Raw genomic sequence first — 12,395 nt, 5'->3', positions numbered from 1 at the left:
GCTGAGATACGTTAGATGAGATCAGATCAAGATGAGCTCGAGCTAGTGGCAAGCGAATACAACACTTCCGAGCTTCTTCGGTCAAGCCAAGGAAGGTTCTATAGACCGGCCGGCACCTGCTAGATTTTGTGGCTTACCGCCGTGCCTTCCACAGCTGGGGCTGAAGGATCGCATTTTCAGCAGGAGATGGGCAAGTAACGTAGTAGTGTCGTACTTGCCCATGAGTTAACATGGGTTGGATTGGATACAATAAATTCTTGCTGAGAGTGAATCAACCTCCGTCATCATAAATCTTCAACAACAACATAAGAGATCGCCAATGTCTTAACCCATAAAAACTTGGAACCTCGGACCCCTTTTTTTTTCGTTCCGTACATATTCTTTGATCATCATCGCTCCTCAACCTTATTATTATTATCATCATCATTCATTCATTACTCAGCATTTCATCATCTCACTCTCACCCAGCCGGCACTTTAGTTATACTGCACCAACTAGAAAAATACGTGTAATATTGTGTCGATCACAACCATCACCAAGAAAAAACATGACTCGGTCAACATTCACAACTATCACACCCTTGCCCTCAGGCATATCCCGAGAGCATGTAGTCGAGTTTCTCCACGATCATCTCGCCATGATCGACTTGAATCCCCTCATTATAGAACGCCACCAAATCCCTCCTCCGCCACACGCCCCGGAGGATGAGAAGAAGTGTGTATGGTACTCCATGACGGACCGTATCGACTATCTCCCCGGCGGTCTTGTCTCCGGCCAGGTCTCTTACACCGCGGCCTTCTTTGACTCTCCTGATGGTCTGCAGACGCACAGCTACGCTCCTATGGGGCTTGATCTCCGTGGGCGTTGGTCTGTAGGTGGCACGATGCCAGGAGAGCGCCCGCAGCCTGTCGAGCTTGGTCTTGGGGCGCCTACTACGGGTCTTTATCTCCGTGAGGATGTTGATATGCGCTGTAACATGCTCATGGCAGGGTTTGTCAAGAAGACTATTAAGAAGTCACACGGGACACTGGTTGAGAAGTTATCTCACAAGACCTCCATGAAGATGGCAAGGCACTCTATGCAAAACTTCGGGACCAGCTCCCCAGGAAGTCTTCAAACACCAACCCCTACAGGGTCTGAATCCTCAGCAGTACCGCCTATGGGGCCGCTTCTCCCACCTGCCGCGAGCAATGACCAGCGCGGGTTTGCCCCGGACCTATCTTCACCACCTGCCTATGGCCACGGCACACCCTCTTCCTCTTCAAATATGGGCAACATGCATCCGCAGAGAAGCGGCGGAATGGTCCCCCCTGGAGAACCTCAACGGTTAGATTCGAATCAGTCAGGGCTTGGTCATGCAGGAACTGTCTATCGTGGTAACAGTAGGACTGATCATTACACCGAGTTCTCAGGTCAGAACCCCTATGATAGCTCACGGACTCCATACGATGAGCGGGAGAACTTTGCAGAATTAGACGATGGCACCCATAACCATCCTCGCCACTACGAAGAAAAGTCAGGGCCCGCAGAGCTAGCTTGAGGCTTGCATGCGGCAGCATAACATCACCGACCTATGTTTCTTTTTGATTTGGAGCAGGGGCGTTACTTCTAGCCTAGACTATTATGTCTATCTTTTGAATATCAAGTCATATCAGGTACGAGCGGAGCACATTGACAATATACAGAATATCGGACGCAGGTTTAATGAGCATAATGATAAAATTACGTTGAGTACTATACGTATTCATATTATACCAACGATAAAAATCATCTCCTAGCAATGCAAATGCCATCCGAAGCTCCCCTTCTATCAAAAAGTCCCAAAAGAACAAAAGAAATCCCCTTCAATGTGATTTACCCAACCCCGGGAAACCCTTTTAGTGGGGGATGGGATTCACAAAGAACATCACCAGCTCCAAGCCCCTGAACAGATGGTCTCTCTTCCTCATCCCTCCCTTGATCAATCTACACTCAAGCTTCTAGTGTCTGAGACATGAGTGTGGCGTTTGAACAAAGAGATAGGAGTAACAAGAGTCTCCACTCTTCAACGGTCTAAATGCGAGTGCATGATGGCCCAAAGAAGTCAAAAAAAAAAAAAAAAAAAAGGTTGTCATTAATACGTTGGTGATGAGAAGCGAAGCGAAGTTTCCGTTGAGCGCTCGTAATGAATCATAGCGTTGTGAGCCGTAAAGATATACCAGTCTCAGACGAAAGGTGGCAGCCTGACGAGCAGGTGCTCGTTTTCGGAGACAGGAGATACTCGTGAGAGAGTTTGCTTGTCTTTGCGAGCTTACAGAGCAATGAGGCCGAGCATGGCAGCCAGGCCGAGACCGACCTGGACAGCACCGGCGCCGGCAACGACGACGGGAGTCTCGGGGACATCCGTACCCTTGGCGGGCTTGGTGGCCTCAGGAGCCTGAGGGCCGGTGGTCTTGGCGGTAACCACAGGGTGCTCGGGCTGGGCAGGGTGCTCAGGCTGCTCGGGCTTGGAGGGGTGCTCAGGCTTGGGGGGAGCAGGGTGGTAGGGCTTGCCAGGGATCCAAGTAGGGCCCGCGGGGTGAGTCTCAGTGACGGTGCAAGGGCAGTCAGTGATGGTCAGAGTGCAAGGCTCAGTGACGACATAGTCCTTGCCTCCGAGGTGGAAGCTGGTAGGACCAGCGCAGACAGTGGTGTAGACATCGTACACACTGGTGACGGTGACGGTGCCGTTCTTGACGCCGGTAGGCTGGGGAGCAGGAGAGACAATGGCGGCCTCAACGGCGGCGAAGCCAGCAAGGGCAACGAGAGCGGCGGTGTTGAATGAGTACATCTTGAATGACTTGTTTGGTTGTTTTGGGACTTGAAAGAGTGAGTTCCGGAAGAGCGAATGCAAAGTTTGTTGGAGTGAAGGACAGTGGTCAAGCGAGTGACTTGGGCGAGGTTTGTTAACGAGTGTGGGTTGCAAAGAACGAGAAAGATGCTGAGTGCTGAAGAAGAAGAAGAGAGTGTTGATGCGGTTGACGAGGCTGCCTTATATCTGTAAGTGAAGCCTCGAGTCAGACACTGGCCAAGAAGAATCAATGTGTTTATCTCGGCTGCCCCCCTCCTTTGTCTGGACCTGTCTCTCTCAGCTTGCGACAGTCTAGCCGCCACATGAAAGAATGGTAAACAGGCACATCGTCATGCTGCTTCATTCCAGTGCGCAAGGGAGAGGCACAAGGAGATTAGGGCTCCGTAACTAGGGAGTTTTTGACCTTGGTTACGTGATGCAGGGAGGGCATTTTGTGTAATTGCACCTGAATGAGATGAGTTGTTCTGAGACGTGCTATTTTGAGAGATTGTTGAGATATTTTGTTTCTCTGTAATTTTATATTTTTCTCTGGCTGTGGTTGAGTGAGTGTAAGTGGTTTTTGAGTCTTGATAGCGGGTGATATCTTGGCATCCAATGATAGACTGCATATAACAACAGAGTACACAGTTACGCAGTAGCGTGTAAGTGGTGTTCAAAACATTCATGTAAACAAACCACAAAATAAACAATTCAACTGTAACCTCAATTCTAATCCAACAAATCTACATGATTCGACAAAAAAGAGAAAAAAGAAACGATGGTGCAAGAATCGGTCGATCTGGAAGCCCATCTCTTGTCTCTCTCGAGTCTCCCTCCCTTACTTGACTCATCTGCCGTTGACCCCCACATACCTCAGACACAACACTAACATAGACATTGTCAAAGATTACTTCAGCTCGTGATGGACAATAACAACATGAAGCCTCTCTTTGATGCAATCTATGGCTAATGAGACAATACTCGGATCAAGAGTGCCGAAATATGAACGAAGAACAAGCTTTTCTCAAGATATCACAAGAAGGAGAGAAAGGAGAGAAAAATGGAAGAGGTCATTTTTGTCTTGTAGTTTAATTAAGAATATGTAGTTCAACGTTTCTGCCCCTACTATATGCATCTTTTTCTTATTAAACTTTGGGTATCCGTAGATCGTGCATGCATGAGATTGATCGTTGTTAGACACGGCACATGCAATCGAATCGCGACATATCGCGTGCTCCTAAGATAATTTAAACGAGTGAAGCAATTCTTATCAGAAACAGACACAACATTCTTTGGTTTATCTGAATTATGGCTACACATTCCTCAAGTTCTTTAGCCGATCTCTCTATTGTGGTCTATTATACAAACTCTTCACTATCCATACCAGTCACAAGCACAAACTCATGATTCACGAGATATTCAGATCATGCTTGACTCGATTCATTTCTTGATCTTTATTCCTCCGGACAAAATCTATCGGAGAGACTGCTCAGATTTCTTTTTTTCTATGTACAATTGTCTTTCAGCGCTGGCCCGCCGTGTAATGTTTGGTAAAATGTACCCGACTCCTTCCAATGCAATGCATTACTTTCGGTTCCTCGACGTGGCCCCGTTCGTAGCATGATAAATGAGTAGAGACAAAGTGAGAGAGAGAGAGAGGTAGAGAAGAAGTAGGACCCTCCCCTCCCAGAGGTAGAAAGAAAGAGAAGAGAAGAACACAAACAACAAAGCTAACAAGAACATAGATGCCGTGAGTTTTGGTCGTCGAAAAACAAAAATCATTCTTCGCGCTGCACAAATCAATCAATCGATCGCACACTCAAGTCCATCATATATCCATAGTCATGATTCGGAAACTCAGTCTTCGAAACCCAATGCAGCGCTTCTCGATTCAACCAAGTACTCGACATAGGTAGGTAGGCGATAGACATCACATGGCTGTAATATCACTTCTACCATATGCCCCCATGCCTCGCTTGGCGATGCCGAGACCTCATATCTCCCGACCATATATCGGCGGCCGACCCGAACGCGATCTAGTCCCGTAAAAGAATTTTTTTTTCATCGAGGTCCATAATCGATGAGCAAAATAGGGACCGAAACTAGGAACCGGCCGAGTAAGATCGGAGGCATCCGAACTTGAATAAGGGACCGTTGTCGGAAAGGTAGAGCCGGGCCGGGAGGCGGAGAGTTTGGCATAGCATAGTATAGCCATGACCCCATAACGCTAGCCTTGGAACAAGGAAGCCGAGGCGACAAATAAAATACAACAAAAGGCAAAAAAATAAAATAGCTCGGAAAACCCAAATAACACCGATAATGCTTGGAAGGTATGGCTCTAGGTGGTATCGTTTTGATGGTGGCAAACGCTCGGGTAGCCAAATCTGTCAAACGTCTCTATGCAAATGACTCGTTCGTTTAAAAATGAGGCAGATGATGGATGTGAATGCTTGCTCACGTCACTGTAGGTACTGCACTCAAGCGTTGCGAGGAAGGCCTCTTTTTCTGGTCATGGCGGCTCGCTTCTGGATTAGGCTTTCATTTCCTTTCCTTTCAAGCCTAGCCAGTAGCTAGCCATTAGCCAAGTGCCAGCCCTTCCTAGTGCAGTCTGAGGTCAGATCCCTTGGAGATCATCACTTTCGGTTTGATCTGCTTTGGCTTCGCTCAGGTCCTCGGCCGACCACGTCAAACTCGTAGTTTCGCAATTGCTGCTCGTACTTGGGGCTGCGAAGGAATTTTGGTACCGAGTCCTATTTTTTCTTGTTAGCATCTGTTATCCTGCACATCATCGCTCTGATCGGCATGTCCGAGAACGGAATTGGAGGCTGGAGGGGCGGGTTTTAGTCAAAACTTACACTAGCCATCAGCTTGAACACTGCGTTTTGAGCGTCCTCAAACAGCGACGTCACCTCTTGCAGCGTGTCAATCATAGCCACATCTTGTCCAACAGCCTTGGTCATGCGAGTTGCCAGGTTGTTGCGCAGTTGGTGGTCAATGTTGAGTTCGCACGGCGATCCTGGGGCCAGGAAAGCGTTGTAGATACCATATGCCGAGGCCATAATCTCCTTGATTCCGTCCATGGCATTAGTGTTGGGCGACTTTTGAGCTGCTCTTGTGGCAGCCTTGCAGCTACGCACAAACTCGTCAACATCTTGGTAGAAGGACAAGTTTTCTTCGCAGTGAGTATCTCGCAGTTGCTCCCGGAAGAGGAGACGTAGCGCGGGGTCGTTGAGAATCTTATCCAGTCGCTGGGTGTTGGAGTCCCTAGTGATGCCGTTTCGCTGAGATGCGGCACCGCCTTCGCTCTCCGAAGGTCGGCCCCGAGAGGCAGCACCACTAACAAGATCCTTACCGCGTTGCGACAGCTGGTAAATGGCGTATTTGGTGGGTTGGAACAGGTTGCATCCAGGGTTTTGCGACATATAGGCACGGTCCTGGGCCACGGGCTCCATTAATTCGTACTCAACGAATAGAGTTGCCACCTCAACAGTCTCTCGCTTGTCCACGATGGTTGAGCAGTCCATGAGCCAGTCAGTGGCAGCCTTACCAGTGAAGGTGTCACGATATGTCTTCCCATTCACCTTGCGCTCGGCAGCCATCTTCACTCCAGTAAGGCCATCTCGGTAGTCATGCAGCGAGTCCGAATCGGCGGCGTTAACGGTAGTCTTGATGTTGCGGCCCTCGGAGCCAGCAAAGCGGCGGAAGATGACCTCGATTGTTCCTTGGTCGTGAAGAAGCTTATCAGTCTGTGGGTCTCGCTCCAACAGCACCAACTGGGTGGAGGCGAGGTTAGCCAATTCCGACACTTGCTTCTGTTGAATGCCGTTCCTAGCGCAGAATCTATCCAGAACAGTGATACCCTTGGGAGTTAATTGCCAAACAGAGCCCTTCATCGTGTAAACCTGCTGATATTTGCCGTCTGCCGATTCGATAAAGCGAGCCTCCAGAAATCGTTGACAGATAGAACGGGCCATGTCCTTAGCCATGGAGAAGGTTGTGGTTGTGGTGGTTGTGACGATACGAGAAGGATCCTTGGGGTCTGGCATACGGTTGGATTGAGAGAACTTTAGGGAGCCCAGGTTGTTGATGGCATCCTCGGACAGAAAAGTGTATTCAACCTTGGTCAATCGGACACGGTGGGCTGAGAGCGGCAGCAAACTGACAACAAGAGTTGAGAAGAGATCCTTGAAATCCTATTTGTGCAACCGTCAGCGGGTGTTTTTTTTTTCTTTCTTTCTTTTCCGTTTTGGAAAACAGGGTTTCAAGAATACGCAATGGCGCAGAGGCTACGCGTGTGCGCGCAGGAGGTAAAACGGCGCCTTAAAGCACACCAAACAAGGTTGGGTAGGACAACACGGCGTACCTTTGTGAATGGACGGTCATCGTCCGTCATGCGCAACAAGCGCGAGGATGTCTGATGCATCTTGTTTGCTGTGGAGGACTTGATGGGGGGCGGGAGGTTCGGGTCTGTGGACGTGTAAGGCTGGGACGGCGGGTTGTTCGCCTGCAGAGTCTGGGGAGCGACCTTGCTGTCCAGATATGCACCCGAGGAAAGCGATTGGTTTGAGGAACTTCGTAGACGGTGGTACTTGTCCGGACTAGAGGGTTCCGACGAGGGCGAGGAGCTCGTGAGCAAAGAGAGTCTTGAAAGAGCACCAGAAGACTGTCGAGGTCGAATAGCTGGCTCTGAAATAGCAGCAATGGCGTTTTGTGTGCGATCAAAAGCTGAAGCGGCCAGGGCAAAGAGGCTAGTCGAAGAACGGTTGTTCAATCTCGAAACTGAGGAAGCTGTATGGCGATGATGGCTATGCTGCGGATGATAAGGGACGTAGGCCGGCTGGTTTGTATTTGAAGTTGAAGTTGAGGTTAAAGAATTACCGGAGGTAGCGGAGGTGTTAATGTGTGCTGGTGGTAGTGGAAGAGGCAGAGGTGTAGGAAGAGGCGAACGATCCGAAATAGAAGAGCGTGGTGTGTTCGTGGTTGTATCCTGGTCCTGGTCGTGGTCTAGTGCGAGTGGTGTATCAGAAGGAGAGGCAGAGTGAACCGTGGGCCTTTGGTGTTGCGACAGAGTGGCCATCTAACGGGAACGAGAAAGGTCAGAAGGAGGGGAGTTTTGCGGTGACGGCAGTGGGAAAGGTTCAAATAAGAAGGAGGATGGATGTGGATGTGCAAGTGAAAGTGGATGTGGATGTGGGATGTGGATTTTTTGGTTTGGTTTGGGTGAAGGAAAATCAGTCCAACTAAGGTCACAAAGCATGGAAGCAAGACCCAGGTGTAAGTGTAAGTGCAAGTGGGACACAGACTGTGAAAGAAGAAAAGGATTGATACCCTCAGGTAGGATTAGAGCACCTAGATTAGGACAGCCTAGAGAGAGGGTAGGTAAGGTAGGGTAGGGTAAGGGAAAGGATAGGATAGGGATAGGGATTGGCAGCCCCAGAGTAAAGAAAGAGGTAAAAAAGTTGAGAGAGTACAGGTACAGGTACTGGTACTGGTACAGGTACAGAACCCCCCAAGACCGGCCGACCCTACTAAAACTGAACTGAACTGAATTGAATTGAGGGGAGGGTGGGGTGTCAAAAGGGGTTCCCTCTAGCGATTACACAGGCGTGGCTCTAACGAAAAAGTCCCCTCCTAGGTAGTGGGTCCCTCCCGACCTCCGTTCTCTCGTCTGTCTGAGGTCAAAAGGTGGGCGCTGAGAATAGCGGGCGAAATGGAGATGGTGATGGTCTTGGCCTTGGCTTTTCGCTCTCCACAACTAAACTAAACAAGCAGTAGCAGAAGCAGTAGCCAGGGTCAAGGTCAGGGTCAGGGCAATCACAGGCGACTAGGCAGGTAAAGAAGCTACCAGGGCAAGGGTTGAAAATCTCCAGCAGCTAAAAAAGAATCAAAGAGCGAGCGGAGACAGACAAACAGACTGACTGCCAAACGAGAGAAGAAGAAAAAAGAACCTCCGAAAAAGAAGAAAAAGAAAGAAAAATGCAGACAAGGGTCTATTCGATGTGAGCTTGCTTGCTTGCTTGCTTTCATCCATCTTCAACACCGCTGTCTCTCATGCTATGCTGCAACAGCCCGTCTCGGAACGCTGGGGCCTGAACTTGCTTGTCTCTCTCACTCACTCAAGTCAGTGATAACAAGTCTCCAGAGCAAAAGACCCCATGTCCTGGGGCTTCAGCGCATCTTCGCGCTGGAGTTGATGTATCGACCTGTCGCCAGCCTGACTGGTCGTCTCATTCTATGTGAGGTAGGCAGGTCGGCAGGGCCATATGTATGCATGTTCACCACGCCGTGTCTACCGTAGCGTAGCGTCTCGTAGCACAAGACACCTACAGCTTCTTTTGCAGAATTGGCGAACCAATTCCCATAAGTCGTGAAAAGAGGCGTTTGGCAACCTCTCGGCCAACAGTAGTCCCTCTTCAGTAGCGCCATTGATGCTCCCGGTACCGTACCTTTGGTACAGCAGATTGCCTGTCGGCTCCGACTGAAACATGGAGAACAGAGAAAAATAGAAACCAGATATCAACAACTAACGTTGTTAGTTACTGTATGTACGAATACATACCAACGAGCTGGGGGAAACCCGTCAGCAGCTGTGCTGTAAGCGAACAGGGGCGTTGGCACTAAACAAAAATCCATTGATATCACCAGCCCAATGGCATTGTAATCTTCATATGACAAATGAAATGAAGATTTGTGATCATGATAACATGTCATTCTGAATGACATAGGCTCACGTCAATCCGGTAGGTATTTCTTCGTCAATTTCTTCTCTTCCAGTGCCAATTCCCGTCAACACTGCAGCTGTGAAAAGAACGTAGGGTTTAAACCACCAAATCCACCTTCGCTGGCTAGACTTTCAACATACAACATACCCGCTTCCAGCAGCTTGCATGTCTGGTGTTGACGCTGGGGCCCTCATAGCTCACATGCGCTATCGTTGCATTTGGGACTACATACATGCACTAGAGCGCTGTACGTAACGCGTTAGGGCATCAGACTTGTTGAGGGTTCACAGGCTGAAACCATTCGACTCTTTGAGCTTTGCGGAATGCCTGCACCATTCGTTACTGATCTGCAAGCGGTCTGCAAAGCAAACTGCAGCACCTCCGCACCCTGCAACACCGTAGCATGTATGTACAGTACATTGCTTGACTGATCTGATCGGTTGGCGTGCAACAACCAGCCCGGACGGCATTGGGAGCGAGACACAACTGATTGACAGTAAAACGGCGGTTTTGAGGCGTTGTATGACGACTAAAGCCGGGATCAAATCTCCATTCAAGACCTTGCTCGAATCATCATTTTTGGAATATGTTTTCCACCGCTGTAGCGATCCGTACGGATTCCGCCGGTGGCTTGCCCGCCACGAGCGTCTCTTGTGCAACCATGAGAGGCGAGTGTCGCCTGGGTCGACGCCTCATTGCAAATCACAGCGAGTGAAAGCATCGCCTCGCCAGCGCCAGAATCCTTAGTCCATCCAAAAGCGCTTTGTCGGCGGCAATGCACGATAGCAGACGCCTAGACAGGAATGCTTACTTGGTAGATTTGCGCGAAAAGCCCGTTGCTGTTCGTCCATAGATGAGGCAGGTTTATACTGCGTACGAAGTACTCCGTACTGTACACAGATTCCTGCCGATGGGAAACCAAGCGCCGGGCTGCTGCATGCTGGCATGAACCGGCACGTCAGACCGGGGCAGCCACAGGCAATGGCACAGTAGAATGGAGGCAAGCCCCGGTCAAATGTGACCTGTAAGTCAGCGAATAATTAGTAAAAAGGGGAAATGCTCGGAAAGGCTGTGCTGTCCCTATCTTTGTTCATCTCATCGTTCATTCCATTTGGGCTGCTGGGTAATAATCTTCTCTCTCACATGGTGAACCAGTGAGTGGCTGCTGAGCCGCGGGCGTGTGCATGGCTGTCTCACCTCCCACAGTCAGTCAGTCCTCAGCCGGCCCCTTGAATGCGCGTGGCTCCAGGGATTCCATTCATCATGCTAGGCTGTTTTCGGCTGGCAAACTTCCCTGTAGCCATGCTCAGTGCCTCCATCCACCGCATCACGTTGCTGCCATGCGATCAAAGCGCCCAAGTTCCTGTGCATGCAACCATGCCGCGACTGGGCGTGGCTGCCCCTTACTCTGCCCCACGCGGCCTCTTTCACCAACAAAGTGCTTCCAAATTGCATCGGAGCGTGCATCCGAAGCTATGCCAGAGTTATTCCATGCTGCAAACTCTACAAATCTATGCGTAGATTGTGGGTCATTGGCTTATTACTACGCTGGTCTTCAGATTAGTGACAGGGTTTTGTGTCTGCCGTCGGTTTTGAGTGTGGGATGCTGATGCTTGTTCATCTTGCCAGGAACCGTCAATCAACTTGAATAGAGGTGATACTGAAACACATTTTTGAAACGACCTGGAGATGCCCGAATGAATCAAACACCAAGTTCGTCTTGACGCATGAATTTGGCCTTGTCAGCGTCCCAGAATTGATACTCCGATTACTTCCTTGATTGCTACCTCTGTCGTTGTATTTGTTGCCGCTGCCATGTCATGCTCAAGCGCCGTAGCTCGACTCCCTGACTCTTATCAGAATCTGTAGTCTTGCGCCTCATAAATCCGGCATTCGGGGCTCTCGCAAATTGGCCAGATTTTGGACAAAGTGAAAAGACCGGTGGTTGCAAATCGTGGCTAACGAACGCCATAGATCGCTCTGGCCTCGTTCTGGCTCTGTAGTGGATAGTGTGTGTGTCTCCGTCGGAGATTGATTATTAGAGTGTCGCTGAACCTCACTAGTGTACCACCACGCTTCCCAAGAGCTAAAGCCATCCATTGGTGAGTGTGTCGAGAAGGTTGTCAGAAGGATCACTACGGTGTGCGGCGTAGTCGTGTAGGTGCATGTAGCACTCAGCCTTGGCTGAACTGTTGCTCCAGATTACCCCAAAGCACTAATTAATGCTGGGTTCAACGGGCAGGGCAGATGTGCCAGCCAAGCCGCATCTCACATAAAGCCTGTCACTGTCAGTATACATATCTAAATTATCCATCTCGGCTTTGTGCTCACGTCACGCTCGGCTCACGTCCCAGCTTAGAAGAACGCCAATGAATTTGTCTCTGCCGAAGCGAAATTGTGATTCGCAGCACTGCGGCTTCTTTGGCTCCGAGCTCACTGCTTCTAGAAGGTTTCTGGAAACTCGTCTCCGCGGCAAGGACCAGGGTCTTTGGATCCGGACTGGCTGAGCAATTCAACTCGACTCAAAGTTCCGTCCAGGAGCCAAGCAATCTGTCGCCGATGACAAGCGTCTCGGTCGTCTTGGCACTAGATCAGCTGATCTACTCTTGCAACGTAACCTTGAACAATATGAGAAACGTATCCGCAATCTTCAGCACTCGTAAGTCTCGTATGGATCAAGGCGAAGCTTGGAAGGGCTGAGGCTCAGGTTTCAGAAATAGACTGCCTAATGGAGAGAAAGAACGGGCGGCCAACAAGGAAGCCAAAGACCCTGGTAACTTCCTGGCAGCCACTAACGTTAGTTCAGGGAAGGAGCAAAGCATTGGGAGTGACTGTCTGACTGTTCAAGACACCCATTCATTAGA

General features: G+C 49.7%; 3 protein-coding genes across 3 annotated transcripts; 1 reads left to right on the top strand and 2 right to left on the bottom strand.

Moving 5' to 3' along the window:
• Positions 1 to 301: 301 nt before the first annotated feature.
• FOBCDRAFT_259375 (uncharacterized protein) lies at positions 302 to 1,738 on the top strand. The gene has a single exon (XM_031179726.3). It carries the CDS (start codon positions 548 to 550, stop codon positions 1,538 to 1,540), a length of 993 nt encoding a protein of 330 aa, XP_031045613.2. The 5' UTR covers positions 302 to 547; the 3' UTR covers positions 1,541 to 1,738.
• Positions 1,739 to 2,290: 552 nt separating this feature from the next.
• FOBCDRAFT_199846 (uncharacterized protein) lies at positions 2,291 to 2,809 on the bottom strand (the record flags this gene model as incomplete). Its single annotated transcript, XM_054704152.1, has 1 exon — positions 2,291 to 2,809. The coding sequence occupies one exon, from the start codon at positions 2,807 to 2,809 to the stop codon at positions 2,291 to 2,293; it is 519 nt and encodes a 172-aa protein (XP_054560127.1).
• A 2,633-nt stretch (positions 2,810 to 5,442) lies between these two features.
• Positions 5,443 to 7,886, bottom strand: FOBCDRAFT_199845 (regulator of G protein signaling domain-containing protein; the record flags this gene model as incomplete). Its single annotated transcript, XM_031179728.2, has 3 exons — positions 5,443 to 5,559; positions 5,665 to 7,002; positions 7,173 to 7,886. 3 exons carry the CDS (start codon positions 7,884 to 7,886, stop codon positions 5,443 to 5,445), a joined length of 2,169 nt encoding a protein of 722 aa, XP_031045615.2.
• Positions 7,887 to 12,395: the final 4,509 nt, after the last annotated feature.

Source organism: Fusarium oxysporum, chromosome IV, assembly GCF_013085055.1.
Source record: "Fusarium oxysporum Fo47 chromosome IV, complete sequence".
Lineage (NCBI taxonomy): Eukaryota > Fungi > Ascomycota > Sordariomycetes > Hypocreales > Nectriaceae > Fusarium > Fusarium oxysporum.
This window is presented reverse-complemented; position numbering and strand designations above follow the sequence as displayed.

Excerpts from the sequence above, each read along its gene's own strand:
- FOBCDRAFT_259375 (XM_031179726.3), top strand. The coding sequence starts at position 548 with ATGACTCGGTCAACATTCACAACTATCACACCCTTGCCCTCAGGCATA.